At 33.6% G+C, this 24667-nt stretch overlaps 2 protein-coding genes across 3 annotated transcripts; one reads left to right on the forward strand and one right to left on the reverse strand.

Moving 5' to 3' along the window:
• The first annotated feature begins 5600 nt into the window (after positions 1-5600).
• On the forward strand, positions 5601-10014 carry LOC104223990 (NAC domain-containing protein 7-like). 2 transcript variants are annotated; one of them, XM_009775535.2, is made up of 4 exons: positions 5601-5875; positions 7735-7910; positions 8001-8272; positions 9045-10014. In XM_009775535.2, the coding sequence occupies exons 2-4, from the start codon at positions 7751-7753 to the stop codon at positions 9651-9653; spliced, it is 1041 nt and encodes a 346-aa protein (XP_009773837.2). In that variant the 5' UTR covers positions 5601-5875; positions 7735-7750; the 3' UTR covers positions 9654-10014. The 2 variants fall into 2 exon arrangements, with proteins under 2 accessions (XP_009773837.2, XP_070024690.1); XM_070168589.1 differs by lacking the exon at positions 5601-5875 and having other exon boundaries at positions 7565-7910.
• Positions 10015-18840: 8826 nt separating this feature from the next.
• LOC104223988 (monocopper oxidase-like protein SKS1) lies at positions 18841-23253 on the reverse strand. Its single transcript, XM_009775533.2, has 9 exons — positions 22874-23253; positions 21770-21879; positions 21376-21646; positions 21144-21282; positions 20337-20703; positions 19826-20191; positions 19656-19734; positions 19313-19515; positions 18841-19233 (listed from the first exon to the last, which is right to left on the reverse strand). Exons 1-9 carry the CDS (start codon positions 22994-22996, stop codon positions 19134-19136), a joined length of 1758 nt encoding a protein of 585 aa, XP_009773835.1. The 5' UTR covers positions 22997-23253; the 3' UTR covers positions 18841-19133.
• Positions 23254-24667: the final 1414 nt, after the last annotated feature.

The raw sequence follows: 24667 nt of genomic DNA on the forward strand, positions 1-24667 counted from the left end.
TTCGTGGTGTTAGTGCCGAGTCAATCGTAGCTTTCAGGGTTTCTTTAGCAAGAGCTCAAGGGATAATTTTGAGTTCTTCATCGAAAAGGAAAGTTGATGCGTCCCAGGATTCTGAGGGGGAAGAGGAACGAGATGGAAGTTCCTTGGTTAGAAGGCCACGGGCTACAAGACGCGTCATTTCAGATGATGAAGCTAACCAAGCCTATTGAAGCCACCTTAGTGAGTTCTGATGACGATACTCCTATGACAGCTTGTGACTCTGATGAACAACTTTTTTCCCATGGGTTTGATAGTGAAAGTTTTGATTTAGTGTCTGATGAAATACCACTTGCCTCTTTCCCCGTGTCTGTCCCGGTGGAATGCTTTTTACCATTTCTACTTCTGTTGTTTCTGCCCCGCTTCAAGCTATTACGACTTCCTCTACAATCCCTACTACTACTGTTCCTCATACTGAAGTTGGTTCTTCAAGTGGAAGTAGAGTAATGAAGCAGATTACCATTGAAGTTTCTGCTGATGGTTGTCTTTTGAAAAAGTTAGGTCGGGCTTACGTATAGTTGAAACCCTTGATTGGTCCGGTTGAAAAGTCCAAACTGGAAAGTCATATTTCTCTGACTTGGATGAATGATATCGTGCAGTCATCAATGAAGGTATTAATTTCTTTTCATGCTTTATTTCATTCTCCTTTTACCAGGATTCTTATCCCTTTTTTTAGATCAATCTCATTGGTACGGAGATGATGAAAAGGGTTTCCCATATAGAGCAGTTGATGCATGATTATCAAATTGAGGTAGACAATTGGAAAGAACAATATGAAAGCTTTCACCTTGACATGGAAGTTTTAGAAGAAAGCAAATGTACCTTAGAGCAGCAGTTGAGGGTCATGGCTTCGGAGTTAGCAGTTGAAAAAGCTTCTTACAACTAGGCATGCAAGGATAAAACTCTCCTTGAGTCATTATTTGCCGAACAACTCTCCAAAGCCACCGAGGAGATCAGAGGTTTAAGGGCCTTGTTGAACGAGAAAGAAGTCTATGTTGGAGAACTTGTTCAAACACTCACCCAGACCCAAGAAGATCTTCATGTGTCTTCTGATAAGGTCAAGTTTTTGGAGAGTTCACTTGCCCCTTTACAGTCTTCTTATGATGTTGTTTAAGTTAATATTTGTTTAAGTTAATATTTCAATATATATGCATTTTACATACATCGAAGCCAAGAGTACAAGAAAAATTGAGATATATACTACTGATCTAACCGTTGTAAAACAACTTAATATAGATACATTGTACAAAGAAAGTGTAGGAACTAAGGTGCGGGATTAGTATTTTCATTAGAAACAACTGGAAGTAATAATATTCATGATGGGAGACTCTAGTATTTTTTGCAATTTTCATCCATCTAAAACCTATTACCATTGACTGTTCCACAATGTTTTTAATTCTTTCTTTGCACAATTTGTTTGTCTTCTTTTCTGTTTGAGAGGAACCCGACAACTTCTGAAGCCTTTGGTTCGCTTAACCCTTGGTAGCAAATAATAAAAAATAGTCAATAGTGTATTCACAAATATATGGATTCTTTCGGAATTTTTCATATTTCTCATGTTGATCAATAAGATATGAGATGATTTTTTCAAGATTTTTTCTTGTCAATATCTGTTTAATTTCTTCTGCCACTCCTTCATAGGAAATACTTCTTCTAATAATCCGTTTTGTTTGTTATACAAGATTTCAGCGTCCTTCACAACACATTCATTGCTAAAGAATGTTTACCCCTTCTTCTCCATAAACACACCATAAATTGTGTTTTCTTGATTTGGTGTTACCGTGCTAACCATTTAAATCATAATTTAAAGAAGGCATTATGAAGGGTATGAAGCATTTTCTGTAGAAGTTATATTTATATATTTAATCAATAACAGCAAACAAAGGCTACAAAAAAACTTTAAAAAGTAAGGCAAAAAAAAGCAATTTCAAGTAAACTTTAATCAAGTCGTAAAAATTCAAATTCATTCAACGCAAATGATCTCCAAATTCTAACCGTGTCAAAGAATATATCTCAGGTGAACAACTGTAAACAACGATTCAAAAACCATTTAAGGTAAAATTATAATAAAGTCAACGAAAAAACAAAACAAAGTAACTTAGAAGACAAAACCAAGGAACTTACAAATTAACTTTTCCAAAGATAAATAGCGGCTAGGATTTAGGGCTGGGAAGATGAAATAGTAATAGCACCGAAAATCTGATATAGAAAGAGATTAGGAAAAACTGGGTAGGAAAGGACTAATTGAAAAATATACCTATTGCTTTAATGGACAAAAACTTAGATTGAGAGAAAGCTGTCATGGGATTCTGATATTAACCGGTGCAACTGTTTGGGAAGATGATCGATGAAGGTAATAGGCGTCTGCCGAGGAGAGGGTGCGAACTGCGAAGAGTTTTTTTTAAAAAACAATTTAAGTGAAGGTAATTCGTATAAATATACTAAAATAAGGGTAATATAGTAATTTGGCTTTTAGCTAAAAAGGCTCCTCCTTTTAATATATTGTAGATGTAGATAGATATATAATGTACATGGGCAGCTGCATGCGTATGGAGCTATCTCTCATTGTGTACATGTACTGTACCTCTTCTTGGTTCCTGACCCAAAAATAAGGTTATCCAAAAGTTAAAATTGACATATCTTTCTATCTAATATGATATCTGGGTAAACTTCGCAAATAGTTACTACATAACTATGTGTCTTTAACACCAAAGTCAGACAATATTAATTTTATCACATAAAATCACGACACTAACACCAGGATAACTAAATGATCACGATACGGTAAATATAAATTTCCCGTGGACTTAAATATTTTTTTGCATTAGTGGAAGACACAATTATTTCACTTATTTCGTTATATAAATTAAATACTTTTTCTATTTACTGCGCGATAAATCAAAATGTTCTGGCCGTGTGCAAATAGTATAATAATAGGACGAAAGGAATAACAATAACAATATATATAATGGAGAGGAAATGGGAAGGTAACAAAATTGGAACATGTGATATATTATGGTGGAGTAACGGGACGGGGACCCGCAAAGGCAGAAGGTGAGCTTAATGATGCTGGCTAGCCCACGCTAGACCCTGTAGAGCCGCAACGTGAACGGGCTCCAAACACCCCCATCATTTCTCCTCCACTGGGTCCCGCTTTCCACCCATTTGTCATTTCCCCGTTTTTCTCTCCTTCTCGTTACCAGCTCAAGCCGCCGCATTACTATTTACTTGGCTTAACTAGCCAACATGTTTTTCCTTTTCAATGTGTTTTCCAGTTAAAATTATCGCTAGAACACCATACTCTCTCTCATGTATGTATCATCCAAATCATATAAAACTTAGCCACAGATTATTTTCTATGTAAAACATTTTGAACTATACCAAAAACCGCCAAACTTGTTCTTCACGATTTTTAATCACAAGAACTTCACCTGATCAAGAAGGAATTCTCTGACCTCATTAATGTCTTCGTGATTTTTAGCATAATTATGGTTCCCTATTTTTCTAAATCTTACTTTGTCAATACCATAGTTATGAGGGCAATAAGTTTAGGGTACATATATAGCAACGCGGAACGGCCAAATTACAAACTGTTGGAACGGGCTTGAAGCTCCGTTTCACGTACGACTCTCCATCAGCTGAAACAGTCTAGGTTTACATATATGATACTCATATATAATTAAGTAGCCATATAGAGAGAGTTGTATAATGATGACAGTCGGTGGTGGTGTAGGAAGCGTATTAGTCACGGGCAACAACAATCTGCGACACTTCAATCATGTCTCGTACATTTATATATTTCATACGCTAATTCAACTTGGAACCAAATATCTACTCCGGCCTGCTTATTTCTTCATTCCCTCTTCTTCTGCTTTTAACTGCATACCAACAGAATATTGGAATTAATCCTTAAAAAGATTCGTAAACATTCTAGAGAGACTTATATACAAATTTTGTTTTTGTTGGTACACTTTAATAATTATAGCTTAAGCTGGTTTCTTTAGCAAGGTGGAATTCATTAGTAGTAAATTAGTTGAGGTGTTTAACTTCAAACTTGAAAAAGGGAAAAAAGAGAGCTTAAATCCATAATTATATTACCAGACTCCCGTCGTTATGATTCTCTATCGGTTATTAAGTCGAATCATTGCCGCTTTGTTCATACAACTAAATCAATCTTCAAACTTAACAAGAAAAGGTCCAAACTTTTAGCATTCAGTTACAAAACCCCATCCACGGGAGAACCTAAAAGGTGAAGAAAAGAGAAATGAAAGAGAAAAGTAAAGCAAATTTGGACATAGAGAAATGATGCCTCAGTAGTCATGAAATGTCTTTAGTGAGAACAAGAGGTCCACCAAGTTGTGGTGGAATGGTAAGTATTCCTTCATTTTTAACTAGAGGTTTCGGATTTGAATCCTAAATATAGAGTCAGATTTGTTAGGGATCATTTTACCCCTCAATGTAAGATTTTCCAACGCGAATTAATTTGATTTAGTTAGGTCTCAATGCAAGTAACGGATACTGGGTGGGAAACCCACCCCCCACCCCCGAAAAAAAAGAGGTTAGCTCGTTGGTCAGCTGGTCCCAAGTAAGCAGTATTTTCAGTAATTCACAAGAAAGGGTAGAGACTAGGGAGAATGACCATGGTTTGAATTGTTTGGGCCACCTTTTATTTACCTCTTTTAGACATGAGGAGAATATTGTCCAATCTTAAAATTCTTTTCCCTGAAGATTTTGTTCCATTACGTCACCTCTGTAAAAGAACAAAACCAAGATAAGATTTTATTACTTGCATATTTTGAATTAATCAATCTCACTAGGGTTCCTTTTTGTAGGGTCTTACGGGAGATCATCTGTGCAAATTCAATTAAGCTGATTGGTCTGGTGCCATTACTCTCTTTGACATCCCCCGTTTACCCTCATTTCTTTATCATAGAACTGTTTTCATTACCTCCTCTCTCTTTTTGACATTCAAACAGAAACAAAATATTCTCTTCCATGTTATTCTCTCTATGACTATAACTAAAAACAACCAAGAAATTAAAAGAAAAGGAAAAAGATAAGAAAGTCATTATCAATGGTGGGTGAGTGGAGATGGCAGTTGCCCACACGCTGTGTGCCAATTTTTTTGCCACCTTTTTTGGCGCCCAAAAGCTTTCCCAACAATTCTGCTAAGTGAGAGAAACAGAAAATAACCATTAAAGATTGTGGTGGGGTGGTAAATATGTCTCTATCCTTAATTAGAGCTTTAGGTTCGACTTTTCGATTTATGGATATGATATTATTTCTTGTAGGGAGCGATTTACCCTAAAAAGAGATTTCTTTACTTGAAATAGGATTAGTCCAGCCTCAAAGCAGATACCGAACACCAAATGGAAAACAAAAAAATAGAGAAACAGAAAATGACACCATATATGATCAATTAAATTTTGAGCTCTTGTCACTAGCTAGTTACTACTCTATTAAAAATATTATCCTTCATCATTAGGGCTTTTTCTTTCTCTCTATTTGTTGGGTGGAGTGGCTTTATATAACCCTATTAGTTCATCGTTTTTCCATTCCCTTCAGCCCTTTTCCATTTTCGTTCATTTGTCATCTTCTTAGCTTTCCTCTCCTCGGGATCTGGTCCGAGCGACAACTTCGAGTTCCACAATTCCCGAGGATTGAACTTTGAACTCCTCTTTTATCTATTTTAGTCTTTTTGTCTTGTCTTGTCTCTTGTCTTTTACATGTTCTTGGACCCTTCTCTTGACTTGGAGAAAAGAATAAAACCCTATTCTTCTCTGCTCAAAATTGACCTTGCTCAGATCTGTGCACTTGAAAATTAAGGCTTGCTCCACCTGTGAGATCTTGTCCTTTATCTCTTTAAGCTTGTTTTTAAACAAAATCTATGCTAGCCAGTCATGTGTTATAAGTGATTTGTGTCTATTAATGAGCTTATAATTAAGTTCTAATAGGTGCTCTTAGCTTGCAGGAATTAGCTAACTGTTTGGTTAATGTGGTCTTTTCAATTTTCTGTGGGTTTTTTAAGAGTTGAATTTGCTTGTTGGTTTCTCCACACAATGACTAGTAATCTTGTGATAAGAAATACTCATTCATGTGTCTCCGCTGATATCACACGCTAAATGATGAGAGTCATTATTTTGTTACTCCTACACTATCATATGCTTCATAATAATCTGTTTAGAGATGGGGATAAATGATAATAGCTATATTAATCCTTGATTTCTCTTTGGTTAATCTACTACTCCGGAAATAGAGATTTATAGACTTATAGCAATAGTCCCATTTGTGTACTAGGCTATTAAGAGTTCATCCTCCTTATTCTTTTTCTGACCTGTACGCAAAATAAAGTCAAAGGACAGTAATGTGGACCTGAAAATATTCATGTCATTCCTTGGATTAGATTATAACTATCCTTAAGAAGCGTAGAGTACTCGATGTAAACAATCAATAAAGTATTTCCAAAAAAATAAGCAATCTATTTCAATCAAACATTTTCTCATGTTGAATTTAAAGGAGTTCTATACTTCATTGTAAATAACTACTAGTATCTAATTTTCTGTTTTATATATTTCCCTTTTCTCAATGTTCTTTTTTCGTTTTCTCCATGTAGTTCGACATTATATCTTGTTTATTGTCTTTGTTGGACTTTCTTAATGTGTAGTCCAAGCAGTTTGCAGTGTGAGGAGTGAAGCAAAATAGTATTTGATCTGAATAATGTTTGCTGGAAATTAATCGAATCTTTTAAGATAAGCGATTTTTATTTCAATGTGTCGATGAAATGTTGTAAGTAGATACTGAGAATAACAGCACTGCAGTTTGGTCGAAGATGATTCGAGAAATCAAAAGAATAAAGTAAATTGTCTATCTCTAGCCAAACGCTGAAAGCAAAAGAGTAATTAATGTCTGCTTCTCTAATTGTTTAGAAAATTTTAAGTCACCTCATTTTGCAGAATTAAACATCCACTACTGAAAAATGCCCTGATGGTTTTCTACCCGAGACCACTTCTTTTTTAAACACTAATTCATTGAAAAATAGCATTATATAATTTAGCCTTATGAAGAAAAACTTATATGAGATTAAACTACTTTAGCATTTATGGACTTCAGGTGAAGTATTTGTCCTTCTCGTATGCTTCTTTAGATGAAGTATTTGTCATTCTCATATGTATATTATAGAAATGTGTCATTCTTTTTGGAACGGACTAATAAGGAAAATGTGTCCTCTAAATTGAAAGAAAAGGAATATAATTGGAATCAAATAGAACTAGGCACCCCCCCCCCCCCACACACACACCATATGGTAATTGTTCGACCAGATATAGTAGCAAATCCTGATAATTTTTTTGATATTTTATGGACAATTTTATCAAATTAGGATCACTTATATAACATATACACCTTTTTCTCTACATTTCGAAAAGAATAGGAGTGGTGTTATTAAGAGATTTAATTAATTGCATGCCCAAGTTGAATGAAACAAGGAGTCGACCTCCAAATTTATTTTGCAGCAATCTCATACTTCTCCAAGCATTTGGTTGATCAAGAAACTAAGCGACTCATATTTGTTTGTGCTCCACTAAATATCTCATAATCAGAAACTAGATAGAAACTTTCAGTCTGCATTTTGATCTCCTTACCAAGCTTTCAATGTAAGTACTGAAAGCTGATATTCTTTTATTCTTGTGAATATTACAGGTTTGATTGCAAGATCATGAATTCGTTTTCACATGTTCCTCCTGGCTTTCGATTCCATCCAACTGATGAAGAACTTGTAGATTATTACCTCAGGAAAAAAATTACTTCCAGAAGGATTGACCTAGGTGTTATCAATGATGTGGACCTCTACAAGATTGAACCATGGGATCTTCAAGGTACTACTATTAAGATATAATTAAAAAAACTAAATAACTCATATACTCAAAAAATAAATGATGTAACGGGGAGAAATTCTTTGAATATAGAACTATGCAGAATAGGGACGGAGGAACAGAATGAATGGTACTTCTTCAGCCACAAAGATAAAAAATATCCAACTGGTACAAGAACAAATAGAGCAACAGCAGCAGGATTCTGGAAAGCAACAGGAAGAGACAAAGCTATTTATTCCAAGCATGACTTAATTGGCATGAGAAAAACTTTGGTGTTTTACAAAGGGAGGGCTCCAAATGGTCAAAAATCTGACTGGATTATGCATGAATACCGACTTGAGACTGATCCAAATGGTGCCCCTCAGGCGAGTTATTCTACTTTTTATAGTTTCAAACCTTATGCTTTACATGTCTTTTTGGTTGACCACATGCAAAGTCCTCCTAAGAAAATCAAACCTATAACTTCACTAAATAAGCTACTCAGTCAAATGATTGTTTGGACTTGTGCAATACTCTTTCCATTCCATTTTATGTGATGTAGTTCTAAATATACGGGTCAAACTGACTAATTTTCGGTTTAAATTTTTTAATTTTTTTAAAATGGAATTTAACATATTTAGGAACTATGTAAAAGTATTAGTCACAATATAGTTAGCAATACAATATATTTAAGAAGTGTTTGCAAAAGATATGATCAAAGAAAATCTTCTTTGACCTATATAGTAACTTTATTTCAAAGAACTTAAAGAATTCATGTCTGAAAAATAGTTAATTTGACCCTCGTACATGAAAAAGGTTCAAACAAATTGAATAGAATGGAATACTAGTTAGACGACCTGATAGTGTAAAAACTCGTTTGGATTGGCTTAAAAAAGTAGTTTTCCAGCATAAATAACTTTTACGCCAAAAAGCAACAATAAGTTGTGGTTGCCCAGCTTATTGCTTTTGGCTTATTTTAATCAATTTTAAACTTATTGTAAGCACTTTTTAACTTTGTCAAACACTAGAAAAAATTGAAAAGAGCTTAAAAGCTGATTTGACTAGCTTAAAAGGCAATCCAAACACCCTCTAAATGTATAAAAATTAAACTCTTTCTTGAATTGAACCACTCATTGATTGTTCTTAAAACAACCACAGGAAGAAGGATGGGTGGTATGCCGAGTGTTCAAGAAGAGAATAGCAACAATGAGGAAAGAAAGTGAACACGAGTCACCAATATGGTACGATCATGATCAAGTCTCATTCATGGACTCCCCAAAGCAACAACACTCTCAGTCTGGCCTCACTTACCACTATCCTAATTACCCTTGCAAGAAGGAGCTTGATACTTTGCATTACCAAATCCCACCTCCTCCTCCTCATCATCATCAGCAGCAATTTCTTCAACTTCCTCTTTTAGAAAGCCCAAAGTTTCTTCCACCACCTCCATGCAGTTCAATGCCAGTGTTTGCCATTAACGTTAATAATCATGTGCATCAGTATGGAAACAACAACAATATTAGTACCAATACTAATGAACTAGCTGGAGATGATCAAGTGATGGATTGGCGAGTGCTTGACAAATTTGTAGCTTCTCAACTTAGCCAAGAGGAGGTTTCCAAGGAAAATGATTACTCAAATACCTTGCAGGGTGCTGCCGATGACTCAAATTTGAATATGGTCAGAAATTTGAACAAGCAATTAGAAGCAGCTACGGAAAATACTTCAACGGCATCCTCCTCTTCTCAAATTGATCTGTGGAAGTGAATTAAACTCCTCCTACTTAAGACAAGTACATATTGATCATAGGAATTAGTACAGTTCTTTGTTGACTAAATAACAAGTATTATTTGTACATAATAATACTACTAAGAAAGACTATATATATGACCCTTCCACTAATATTAAGTTAAGAGAAAATGAATTAACCGCTTGGTGATGAAAGAATATATAGGTGAATTATATATGCAGCCATCTTTATTAGCTGCTTGAGATGTAATTGAAGCATTTTCATTTTGTCAGGCATGGCTATCGATGTTATGGTATGATAGCTACTGCTTTGGTTATGTAAACCAGTGGATATTTCGAATGTGTTTAAATGTTACATTATGTAGTGATATTAGAATAATAATATCCGTGTTTTATTTTTTGAATTTATTTTATATTGGTATTCATCCAGTTAAAGGAACTCCAAAAGGTCCTAAATGGGAAAGTAATTTCCAATATCAGTTCTTGGTTTACTTTAGCAAAATTTTTGTATCCACAAGCTAAGTAAGGGGTAAAAATTAAACTGGACCATTGAGTTCCAAGCCTAAAGTCGGAAAAGGCTTAATTAACTTGGCAATATGGTGTCAAAAAGACAACCCATAAGTACTTTCTAGAGCTGATTAAATACCAATTTGGGGAATCATAGCTCAATAGGTTGGCTACCTAAATTTCACCTTGTCTGTGAGAGTTCAATTCCCCCTCTATGTAATTCCTTTCACCCGTTTCCCTTCTCCTACCCCCTTATATATAATTTTATTTTATTTTAAAAAAACCCAATTTCAAAATTTTTAAGAAAAAGTAGATCTATTTTCCTTATTAAAGTTTAACTATATATGGCACTCCATTATATATGGGTAAAGCATTTATAAACATGCATTGCTTATAGGTTAAGTCTGTCTTTGGTTAATTTTTTTTTTTCTTTTGGAAAAGAAAAATGATTTATTGTTCCGGCTTAATTTGCGGTCCATCAGCGGATGAATATATTACGTAACTTTGAAGGTGAGACTTATCCGGTTCATCGGTACTCTTGGCAGCTTGAACTGCAATTGCTTTGCTTAAAGACTTGTTGTTTCTTCAGTCTTCACAGCAAAGAAAATAATCTAGTAATACTCTGAAAATATTTACCAGATCGAAAGATCACGACTCGAAGTCCAAGTTATGCATGCATGCCACTGTACTATTACCTCTAAAGGACATTTATGTAGCTTGAAGAACAATTAAATCCATCTATAACAGCAAGCAGGGGCGGATTTAGGGGGGCTGAAGGGGTTCACCCGAGCCCCTTCGCCGAAAAATTACACTGTATATAAGGCAAAATCTGATTTTTTACCTCTATATATTAAGTTTTGAACCCTCTTAACACAACCCAAAAGTGTAGTTTAGTGGTCAAGGGGGTTCAAAACTTTTATAAAGTTATAGGTTCAATTCGCACTAGCTACAATTTTTTTTGAACCCATCGTGGAGATTCTAAAGATATTTTTACAATAACTTGTACTAAATAATATTTATCATAAAGAATTAATTACCCGTAATTATTAACTAACTTTTAAACTGAGCTGATTGTGTAACAATTTTATATTGCATGCATAGAATTTAAACAAAAGAACCAACAACAACAACAGTAGAAGCTTTCGTATCAAACAAAAGGTATTCCTCTGTTCCTTTCTGGGAGAAGCTAGAAAGAAAAAAGAGGAGGATGAGATGGTCTTTTTCCAACATGTTGACATGCAGATGTAAGCAAATACTTAAACGGTGAAACTTGTTCTCAGTCTCAGTTCCTTTTTCTAAAGTATATTTGCTTAATTACCAAATATCTCCTCAGAGTTGAAATTTGAAAACGAGAACGTAACAGTATCCTTAAGAATATATATATATACATATACCAAAGGAAAAAAAGAGGTTAAGCAAGATAGTGACAACGATACTTACAAAAACCTTTTCTCAACATGCATCAGCTAGAAATCCTCTGAACTGATGAACCAAGAGAAAAATGAAGAGAAGTTAGAGTTGATTGTTGAAAATCTTGTGGATTAAATACCATGAAAAGGTGGGACTAATTGGGAAATGGCTTTGATAATTTCAAGCAAAGGTAAAAAAAATTCCATACTCATTAAGTATGTTCCCAACTCATTGACCGAGAGAGGACAGTAATATATGTCAATCAATACTATAGAATGGTATCCTAGGATGAAAAGAAGAATTATCTTAAGTCTGAAAAAGTGCGGATTCTAGGAGTCAAAAACATTGGTGTGTATACGCATGACATGAAGATGATGAGCACCTGGGGATCATAATTAAGGTTTTTGGAAGTTATGTTTTGTGTGTAAATTAAGTTAACATCATTTACAACTCCCATGTGACTCTTAATTATTATGCTCTTTTCCATAAATGGCTTTGTCCTGCATTCATAATTTCGTTTGCTCTTCTCATAAGAAATGTAATAAACACTAATTTGAGAGTAAATATTTCTGCGTCCAATAATATTTCCGTGATTAATCCATTTTTTGATAGTCAACTGATCAATTTTTAGTAAGTTCAGCACATCTTACTTAGCCTATAAATCTATGCTACATTAAAAGCACGAAGGCCCTTAACGAAATGTCGTTCGCCTTTTTTACCCTTTAAAAATAAATTTTATATTGGACAAAATTGTAATTGTAGTTTAATTATTTACCTAATATGTAGGACTTTAAGATAAGCTAAATTTTATTTATTAAATATTTTTCCTTGAAGGTATCTAAAAACTCCTAATATTTAGGATCTAAATTGAGTAAAATTTTACTTATAAATATTTTTCCTTATTTAAATCGTGTAACAATTTTCCTCAAATTTGACTCTTTCATGTTTACAAGTTTTAACACTTTTAGAATTATAAAAGAAGACTTTTGCAAGTTTCTGCCTTCGTTTTAATTTTTGTAGGAATCATTAGCATTTTTCAATGTTAATCCAGATTTTTACATGTGCGCAACGAGTTTAAGTTGACTTATAAATTTGCTATTTTTAATGTAAATCTTTTAATCATTAATGATGGATAACATGTAAGTTATATTTTATGTCAGATATTATATCATTCAAATTATATTATAACATTAAAATTTTAAAATTAACTAACATTTTGCTATTAATCTTTATTTATTTGGATTATTCGGAGGGAGTTCTAATATTTAGAAATTCAACATCAAACAAAATTTTAACTTATATAACTTATTTTCTTATCTGAATTGCGTAAAATAATCTTTAGTCAAATTCATATCCTAAGAAGTAAAGAAAAAATTTTAATTCAATTCTTTATTTATCAAGATCTAATAACAATTGTGAATATTGAATATCACCAAACTAAGTTGCACACACTTTAATAATTTTTCTTTGGATCAAAGAATAATCGAGAATATCAAGATATATTATCTTCTCTTTAAGTTGAAAAATTTGATCAAAATTATTATATCATCAGTTCAAATGAGAAAAATGAGTTTGGATATAAACGACGAACAAGGAAACCAAAAATAACAAAGTCAACAAAGAATAAGTAAGAAATTATCGTTTGGATATAATATCGTTCACTTTTTACCTTTTATTTGTTAATTTCATAATGGACTAAATTGTTATTTAGGTTAGTTTTCTAATACTTAGAAATTTGAAATCCTAATATTTAGGAGTTTGAAATTTTAAAAATAGGTTGATCATTAATGTTTTCTATATTTTAACTAAGTAAAAACTACTAATATGTAGCAACTCAAAATATATATATATTTCCCTAGCCCAATATTTTGAACTTTATAAATATTTCTAAAATATAATACTTACCAAGTTGCCCCATTTATACCAACCACTTGATTTTCTCTTCATCTTCTAATTTCATAATGCTTATGAATGTTCTTTATAATGTTTGGTGATGAAAAGTTAGTATACTCCCTAATTTTAGTGATGTAAAGGTTAAACCTCAAAGTCTTTAAAAGTATATCCTTCCCAACCCCATGAAAGAAAACAGTGAATAAGAAGATTTGTTGAAAAAGATAATTAACTAATATAACTCTTAAGGTACATGATAATTTTACTATCATTAATAATGTGGAACTTATAGTAAAAAAATTTAGACTTTAAACGAGAGATAAAGAGACGTGATTGACAAGAGTCAATAACACTAATAATTCTGCAAATATGATGATCCAAAGTAAAATATTAGATAGATATTTTACCCTTTAAAAATAATTTTTTATTGGATAAATTATAACTATAGTTAAAAATGTAAAATTCTTGACAATTTCATACTAAAATATGAATAAAAATAAACGATTTTTTAAATAAATACTTGAGTTTTTAGAATTAATAGAAAAATAAATTCATTTCACTTCTTTTAAAACTATTCATATACGAAAATTATTTTTCAAGTTGATAAAACTCATATGGTACATAAATTTATTTTTATAAGAAAAATATTGGTGAAAAGAGAAATTAGAGATAGAGCAAACTTGAATCGACAAGAATAAAACATTAGAAGACAAAACATATTCTAAATGAGTTGTAATTTTTCATGATTCACTATAAAGAATGGTAACTCCCTATATTTTTATACATTACTTCTTGTAAAATATTAACTCAATATTGGCAGAGGCAAACGAGAAAAAAATAATAGTAAGACATTTGAGGACTTATGTGATGATAGATTACTTTTTCTAATTTGTATTTTACAACTCAAATATATTATGTGGTATATATAAGAAAAATAGAGAGAGATTTTCTCAAAATCGTATAGTCACGAATATAGTATACACGCGCAAAGCGCGTACCCTAAGACTAGTAAGAATATAAACAACTGTCGGAAATCAAATACTGGTGTAAATTTTTGGTGTACTATTTTTTGCACCTCTTCCCATTTATGTGACATATTTACTCAAAAAAATACTAATACTTCTCTTTTAAAACTATTTACTTTTAGCATTCCAATTATCCTTAGTGAAATGACTTCCCCCCCCCCCTCCAATACTCATTTAAATGAAGAGAGATGTGTTGCTCTCATCATCATTCATAGAAAGATAATATATTTTTCCACCATATTAATTGAGAAGAATTACAACTTATACCATTTTTCATATAGTTTTTAAATATTTAAATTTTAACTTTAAAATCTTAAATTAATACGATTCAATCTAGCTTCAAATATTAGTCAAATTATCACGAAAAGCGAAAAGGTTACATAAACTTAAACTAAGGAAGTACATATTTACGTACCAAAAGTTTTTAAATTTTTGTAAACTCGGTGTCCAAATAAATTTGGATAAAATACCGTCTCATTATGGAGTAATTTTTTTAGTTTTCTTTTTTATTTTGATATATGAATAAAGCACAGTTGGTTTAACACTTTACCTAGTAGTAATAGATAATCCACATTCCTGTCCAAGTCTAGTGGGACAGAGTAAGAGTCACAAAAACTAATTGCCACGAAAGGACACAGCACTTTGGTATTCGACGAAGTGACGCCCCACTAAGGAGACAGTAATTTGCTACTCCCTCGTATCCAAAATAAGCGATTTTTTTAGTTGTTTTCACACATATTAAGAAATTCATTTTTTAACATTAATTAACAATCAAATTGATCATATTAACATTTACTAGCTCTTCACATAAATATTCCTAACACATACTCCAACATTAATTACTCTAAGGGCATTGTAAGGAAAAAAATAATTAATTAATTCTTGAAATCTGGAAAAATCACTTAATTTGGACTACAAAAAAAAAGCAAAAAAATCACTTATTTTGGACAGGAGGGAGTAGTTATTTGACGCCTCTGCATCCACTAAGGAAAATTGCGGACAAAAAATGATTTTTCTTTTTTCAAGTTTTCCTATTACATTACGACATAAGAAAAGAAAGAAAACAATATATGAGAATTGAACCAAAATATATGTCTTAGGACTCCTTCAGTACTATTAGACTATCCGTCTTAATGAACAAAGAATAATTTGTTAACATGTTAAGTAATTCAGTTACTCCCTCCATTCCACTTTATTTATAGTGTTTCGAAGTACGAAGGTTAAAGCAGAGATGGATCCAGAATTTAAGTTCTATGAGTTCAATCTTTAAAGTTTTTAGCATTAAAGTCATTATATGTTTAAAATTATGGGTTCATATATACTAATTTTGTAAAATTTTACACATAATTTATGTTTCGCATCAGAAATATTGAGTTCAGATGAACCTGATACCGCCACTCACATCCGCCCATGGGTCAAAGTAGTTAATTGTTTCATTGTTTGTGTGAATTCCTGCTACATGTGCTGGTAAAAGGAATTAACCTGCTCGTTTGTCATATCCCTTTCTTTATGTATGTATTTTTGGATCTTAATATATTAGAAGGGTCTATCTAATGATCTGTGTATGACTTTTTTATTTTTATTGTGTAGTGTAATTAAATGGCATTTTACTTTAGGTTATATTTGAAAGTTAGTTAGCAAATTAGGGAGAGTATCTGTTGTAAAAGAACTGGTGCTTAAAAGAAAGGCGAGGTAATATGATAGAGGTGGATTAAGTATAAAAGCACTTTCCAAAATTTTGAGTGAGTTAGTACCACAAAGCAGGGGCAGATTGAACACCCTTCGCCGAAAAAATTACACTATATATATAAGGCAAAATCTATTTTTTATCTCTATATATTAAGTTTTGAACACTCTTAACACAATCCAAAAGTGTAGTTTAGTGGTCAAGGGGGTTCAAAATCTACATAAGGTCATGGGTTCAATTCCCACTAGCTACAAAAAAAAAAGTTTGAACCCCCTTCGTGGAGATCCTGCCTCCGCCACTGCCCCAAAGGGGAAGTATGGATTGGAAGAATTCCACCAAGAGCGGAATGAGGTATCATTTCTCGGATAAGCCTACCCTATTGACAACCCTACCAAAATTACACTAGGCCTCAGTATATTTGGGGGAGATCCTGCCTCCGCCACTGCCCCAAAGGGGAAGTATGGATTGGAAGAATTCCACCAAGAGCGGAATGAGGTATCATTTCTCGGATAAGCCTACCCTATTGACAACCCTACCAAAATTACACTAGGCCTCAGTATATTTGGTCGAAGCATGTATACGTTTTTAAAAAGTTCACAATATTAATACAAATAACTTATTTCAAAACCCAGTATATCAAATTAGTAATGATAGAATACCAAACTAGAACTCATAAAGTTCAAATCTTTAATTTGACTCTTGCTCGTACAATTTGCCAGACTAATGGCCCGGACGATATTGTTATTTTAAAAAGTATGACTTAAATGAGCATTGTTTTTTGACAAAATTACTGATTAATGCAATCCATAAGTTCACATTGCACTATTTTAGCACAATTACAAGTTTACAAATGTATAGCCAAATATCAATAAGCTATTTTATTTTCCAATTCCTTCTATCTATAACAACCTCATTTTTTTCGTCACCTACCTATCCCTATTGTAGCTCTATCCTCATTTTCCACCCATAAATATTTAATTTAATTAATAAAAAAGAATCATATGCAAACAAAAATAAAAACAAAAAGCAGTTCCCCCATTTTTAGTGTAACCATTGATCGACACACTCAGTCAACACTCATTCGTGCCTTCTCCCATAACCAATACTTCTCTGAATTATTATTTTTTTCGTTTTTCTTGATTTTGTATATCTTCATGCGTGAAATATTCGTGAGTTTTTATTCTCTTTTTTCCTCAAGTTTATACATACCTATCACAACTACAAAACACAAAAACAGACGCGAGAAACCTAAAATCTCATCTCCTTTAATGTTAATCTTGTTAAATTTTCAATATGATTTTGTGAGAAACTTAGAGTGGGTATTGTTTGAACTTATTAGAAATAGTCTAAGTAGGTTGTATACAAAGTTTGAAGTCATTTGCTGGAGATTTGGACTAGTTTTATACAAGAACTGCAAGTGAAAATCGTACAAAAAGTTCGTCAGAGATGTTTATACACTATTATGACATACACTTTTATATAATGTTATACACTTTATATAAAGAGGTGCATTATGTATATAGTTATATAAAAGTGTATAAAGACGTATAATCACAGTAGTGAAAATATTCGTAATACACTATGTAAGAAGAAGAAGAGGAAGAGGAGGAAGAAGAGGTGTTTATAGGTGTATAAAAAGAAGAGGGAGAGGAAGAGGAGGAAGAAGAAGAAGAAGAAAATGCGAGAAATTCACCAAATACATGTAAGTAATGTATCAACCTTGTATACAATAGTGTATAAGAGGTGTTTATACACTATTATATGCTATTTATACATATTATACAAATGAATCCTATCAATGGAGCTTCACGGGTTCTTCTTCTTCCTTGGGCATCCTCTGAAATTTAACTCAAATCTAGCTTAAATCTACTCCAAATCACTTGAAATTTAAGTTTTGAACTTCTCTGATGATTCCAATCAATTGGGACAACACCCATTCCAAATATCTAACAAATCGGAAAACCCAATTTCTGAAATCGAATCTTTCGTGACAATAAATTCTCCTCATTCCAAATAACTAACAAATCGGCAAACTCAATTTCTGAAATCAAATCTTTCGTGACAATAAAGTCATTTCTCCCTATTCCAATGGAGGGAGTGATCTTGATGACTCCAAATAATTAATTCTCTTGCAAATTGGTTTACTTCTTCATCAGAATAGTGATTATCAACATTGAATTTGGAAGAAAAATTGAAGGAGAATAACAATGGTAGAGAAATTTTGGGGTGCAAAGGCGTGATACAGGAAGAAGAAGAACGAAGAAAAAAGGGTGGGCTAACTGGTTAAAAGCAATTTTCAGATTATGTACAACCTGGGCGACACTAGGTAAGAGCTTCAAACGTGAGCCATTTTTGATGGGTTGTTGGGCCAGGTGATAAAGGGGTGCAATTCTCCCCTTTTTTCCTTTTGTGAAGGCAATAGAGAAACGAAGCAACTCTGTTTATTAGCATTGTTGTAAATACCCGAGGCCTATACTGTCATATGGCTATAAACTGTGAGATTGACCCAAAAATATTTAAATGCTTGATCAAGCTGACCCATTTTCAAGCTAAATAGGCCATCAGACATAGGCCTAAAACCAAATAATTATAACTTGAGAGGCACAACAAAGCTTCTAGAGACAACAAAATAAGTACAAGAGTTTTATCTCAAAAGATCAAAGTAAAAGGGGCTAATGACACCAAATTAGAGGACAAACCAGAATAATCACAAAGGGTTGCTCATCATAACTAATAGCTATGCAGTAATTGAGACAAAGAATGATGGATCCCCCGCGAAATACTGTTTGTTAGTTGGCTTCACATTTTTCCAAAACTTTTAAAAAAATTAAAGAAAAAGGAGGGACACTGTGCAAACTAATGTTAATTAACTTTCTCAAGGAAAAGAAAAAGAATTCAGAAGCATAAATCCTATCAGCACATTCCTCCCCACAAGAAAGTGAATTCCCGGTTCCAGCTATTCCAATGTTTTTTCACAAGCTAGCATAGGAGACTGATAACAGCAGAGAATATCAACATAAACGTAAGATACATCTCCGAGCTTCTAAATATGGTTGTCGCTGAAGATGTTTTCTGTGGCCTGAAATGCATGCATGATCAATTTAGAGGTGCGTTAAGAGTAACCAAAAATATGTGCGACAAAAGAGATAATATCATACTTCTGCTTAGAAGCAAGGGCACCACAGTAGAGAGCATTGCTAGGAACTGGCAATTCTGTTTTGTTGCTATGATCTTCGGGATTAATGATTCTCATATAAGTTTCCTGCCCTAAATACCACCTGTCCAGGTTTTCTGCTCTGAGGTTCCATACCCCTACGTTGTCAAGAGATGCCATGATTGCTGTCCATCCTCCAGGAAAAACCTAAAAGGAAAGCGAATAAGTCACAATAGAGAGAGAGGAAGAGGTACATAGATACAAAATGAGCAAAGCAAAAACAGTAATCGAAAGCCTTCAACCTATTAAAGGGCTATATACGTGAAGACGACTACAGAAGAACAAACCTGAGTTGTAGACCGGAAAATTGCATCCCACCGATTATAAGAGCCCCTGTTGTTCTCTGTCCATTCTCCAAAACCCATCCTGCAGCAAACAGGAAAATAACCACATTAACATTCACTTGACGGGAAGGTACAAATAATAGAACAATACATTTTTAAGGCAAAAGCTATACCCAACAACAAAAAATGAGTAACCATCCATGTGAAAGCTCTGTGCTACAGTGTCATTGTTCTGCAATATGACTTCTATAAATCCTTTGTACGTCGCATTGATAAGGGAGGTATCCACCTTGGGTGGCCTGTTCATTGGCTTGGTTGGGAAATCAAGCTTGTAGTCACCCTTCACACGGTATACATCGGCAAGCCTTATTGGAGTTTCAGGATTTTTAAATGATATCCCATTATACGTAGCTTGAAGTTTTCCATCAATTACCACTGGTGGCACACTCTTTAACAAATAAACATCTGTGACATTAATTTGACCATAATGGAAAGATCCTTGAGGATTCGGCCGAGCTCCACTTGCAGAAACATTTTGCCTACAGACATTGCATCACATTATTGAATAGAAAGAAACAATCGCAAATTCCCAGCCAAATTAGTCAACTTAAGTAGTATACCAATTTGTATTACTTGAACGACATAGTGAAATCAATAGGTAAGGAAAGGAAACAGTCAATGAACCTGATGGACATGGCCTGATTCAGTGCATAAGATGTGTCATAAGCATCATTTGGAGGGTCCGGAAGGGGGCCCGCTGCTTTTCCTTTGGAATTGGAATAATGCAAAACAGCAACACCAGTTACTTTCTGCCAGAGTGATTGATTTACAAACCTAGGACTCGCCACAATGTAGTAATCACTACTTGCATTCTGATCCATAGTAACCAGAAATGTGTAAGATTGCCCAACATGAATATCTACACTAGTATAATTCTGCTGTGAGGTGTAATATCCCTCTGTCTCCACCAAGAGTAAATTATGATTTTGAATCCTAAAATTCAAACAAGTAGAGACTCCAACATTGTGCACCCGAACCCGATAGGTTTTGCCTGCAGAACGACATATGCAAAGGATTAAGATTTATGTCAACCAACAAACAGAAAAATGTACTTGCTTTCAAATAAGATAATAATGTAAAATAACAAGGTCCAGTTCTTAATATAAGCTTTCACAAATCTGCTACTTGCAATGTTTTTATGACATCAACCACACTTCAAATTTCGACAGGCTCAAAACGAAAAACAAAAGTTGAAAATACAGAAGAATCCAATAAAATTGTTATCACTTCCCTAATGTGAGTTTTCTTTTCATTTACTACAAAACACAAAGGATAAATACAACTAAAGGTGATCAGAAAACAATTCCAAGTGGACGGATCAATTTCATGAACATAATAAGCAGGCAATTTTCCTGTCAAAGCGCCAGTATAAGGGCAACCAATCAACTATCAAGTTTTGAGACTTATTTAGCAAGTTCGGAAGAGCTTGACCTGGATTAACATTTATCGTTTCGTAATCAATCCCATCAGGCACATACGTCGTGTTGTATCTAAATGGTCCTTTTCCATTAATAAGTACTCCATCTGGCATCCCCAATTGCTTTCCAGCATCAAGGTCCTTCCTCAAAGCCTATAATTTAAAAGTAAACCAGAGTTGGTAAATTTGAAAATTTATAATCCCCACTGCTTAAAAGAGAGAACTAAAACTGGAAGAGACACTAACCTTATGGTCGCGGGTGTACCAATCTCCAATAATTATCACTATATCCCCATCAGGAGGACTAAAGGGAATAGGGATAATGTTACGGTTTGTGATAATAAAAGAACCGAAACCACCAGATGCCCTCTGTAGGTTGAGGGAAGGAGCATAGAAGAAGCTACCAATCTGATCCTTTACTTGAAACTGGTAAGTGAAGTTCCATTTAGCAGGGATAGGGCAATTTGTACCAAGAACACCATCTTGCCAGGAACTGCGTCGCATCTGAATTCCAGACCTGCAAAAATTCAAAAGTAACAACTAAAATCCTAAGTATATAACACTTAATATCACATAAGTCAACAGTCATTCTTCCTATTAAACATAGAAAATGTGCTTGAGATTATAACTTGAAACTTACCAAGTGACAAGCAGATTTTCATCCAATTTGTTCTTCACGTTCACCACGACATTATAATTAGTTGTAACGTTAAGGACAGGACCTGGAAATTTCCCATTCACAGCTATAACCTGCAATTATATGTCAAATCATAGTCCATTAACCAACAGTCAGAGCCTGTTTTCTATTTATTTTTCTCCCTCATTCGGGGAAAATTGGAAAACAGGACAGCATATATTTGGGCATAGCACCTAAATAAGTTTTTTAGCATAATTCAGTAAAAATAGAAGACATAAAAATGTTAATAAGAGAAAAAACTGCATCCAATTCATAATAATATTATTTTTATCACGGTTGTGTGCGGACCAACTTGAGCGCGCACCTCAACTATTGCACTGAATACCTCAACTATTGCACTGGGTACCTACTAACTCCCTCATAATATTTTTTTTTATGATGGTAGTGTGTGAACCAACTTGCACGCACCTCAACCAACCAGTACAAGTACTGGGTAAGCTTATGCAGATGGTAAGAAATTACCTAGTAAATTTTACATCCAATTCATAATCATATAACTGAATATAGAAACTATACAAGCAAAATGTGTACAAAAATCGCCATTCTATGTACCAAAATATAGCAAAACTTAAAGTAACTCTAGCATTTTGGTCTCAAGCACAAACTAAAAATCACCACTATGGACCGAAATTTACTAACACAAGGGGCCCAAATAGTGACCCTAAGTGGTCCCTTGCAACTTTTACACATCAAATGATAAAGAGCAAATCTTAAAAAAGTATTACATCAGGGGAAATTGAAACTGACATGTATCTCTAATGAGATCCTAATCTTTTTCATCTACCAAAGTATCAAGATACCATCAAAATTATGAACAGTTATAAAGGGTAAAAGCGAAAGAAAAAAAAAGAGAGAACCCATGGAACATACCACATAAGTTCAAACCCGATAACCCAAGAAAATTATAAAAAAAATAGGTTCTTTTTCTCAAATCTTTCATGAATAGCAAGAGGGAAAAGATTCTTTTTAGTTAATAAAGCAAAAAAAAAAAAAAAAAAAAAACGGTTGGTTAATGCAGATAAAAGATGGAGGGGAAAATGGGGAAACCTGTTGAGGAACGCCAAGAGGAGAAACGGTGATGTAGGAATATTCCAACTCAAAATTGACATATGGGTCAGCGGCGAAGCAAAGAGTGAAGAGCAGAGCAATGCAACACAAACGGCAGCCCATTGATGATTCAATGGAAAAATACAACGAAGGGGTTTTACTTAGTATAGATTATATATATAGAGAGAGAGAGATTAGATTACTTTTTGTGTATGAAAACACCTTAAAAATACATGAGAGTGGTGTGCAGTGCTAAGTAGGGGAATGAAGTTTGAAGAGTCACAGGGGAGAGCAGAGCCTCTTTTAAAACCTCTTCTTTTTTCTTCCGTGGGGGTATGTTTGTAGGTTTTTTTTTTTAATTTTTCTTTCAAATGTTTGTATAGTATCGAAATTAGTAAATTAAGTACTAGTACATAATAGTTGGCTTAAAAAACAAGGGAAAGGAATCCCTATAATGAATTGGGGTGAGTCAGCAAAAAACGGTTCTGTATTTCGCCCTAAATTTATAAATCCCTATAATGTGTGGCGCAATGTGCGTTCATATCTTACCCCACTAACCCGTCAAGCCGGTCGTACACCAACTCTCTTTTTATTCCCATTTCTATCTATTTTCTTTCGGTGGTAAAATACATTTTCAAGAAGATTTGGACCTACAAATATACAACTTTGACTTATGTGGTCCTTTTGGTGATTAAAGTTCATCTCTATTTCTTCTTCCCTAACAAATTATTCGAGAAAAAGAAAAGTTAAAATTAATTGTTATTATATTGGTCAAATTCGACTTTGACACATGGATAAATCGCATGTATTCTTTGTGATAAGTTTTATCTTGGATAGTAGCAGAATTCGATGTTTACATGAAGTACTTATGGCTCCGTAATCCCCTCCACAAAGAAATAAGTGTTGTGTCTCGGTGAAGCGCCCCAACTATTCCAGAGACTTACTAATGAAGTCACGACCTGAAACTTGACTTAGTCCTCAATTCTCCTTGTAACTCACGAGATTCACCCATGCCCACTATGCCAGATTATTGTCCACAACTGCCGAGTATCTCACGATTGATAACTGCTTCGAGCGACGTGCAAACATGGAGATGATCATGTGACCGTTAAACTTAGGCTATAAATACCCCACTCAATTTACTTGTAAATTCATTCACAATCGATTGATCCTACTCTTTACTTAAAGCTATTGTATTATTGCGAGGCAATCTTTCTTGATCTAGCAAAGCATTGTAGTTCATAGTGACAACTAATAGGATCCTTTCTTTGCTTAATTTCATTAATTTACACAATATTGGCAGCTTGATTTTACGTTTCATTCCATTGAACTTTGATTCGAACCGATTGTTAATAATCTCGTCAAAAATAAATTTAATTGTTTATTTCTAAAATTAGTTTTTGGTTAAATAATTATATTTATTTTTATTTGAAACTGCTTAATCCAACTTGCATTCTTTAAACCACAATGATTTGCTTGGTATTCTATTATTACCTACACAAATTTTCTTTTACTTTTTCTTGGACATATTTTGCTTTGTATAGTTCGTGAAAAAATAGTTAAGAGACAAATGGGTTTTAATATTTTTTCCTAATTAGGTAGCAATTATAATAATTTTTTACAAAAGTTAACCTCAAATGCAATTTACCTTCAAGATTCAGTATTTAAATCCAATCCTCTCTAAGTTCCATCACTTAATGAAATAAAGAAAAAAATGCATGTTCAATCCACATAAGTTTATGTTATACCTATGTGGTAATGACATGGAGCCTACATGGCAAAAGCAACCGGCTA

The sequence above is a fragment of the Nicotiana sylvestris genome, chromosome 3 (assembly GCF_000393655.2).
Source record: "Nicotiana sylvestris chromosome 3, ASM39365v2, whole genome shotgun sequence".
NCBI classification, from domain to species: domain Eukaryota; kingdom Viridiplantae; phylum Streptophyta; class Magnoliopsida; order Solanales; family Solanaceae; genus Nicotiana; species Nicotiana sylvestris.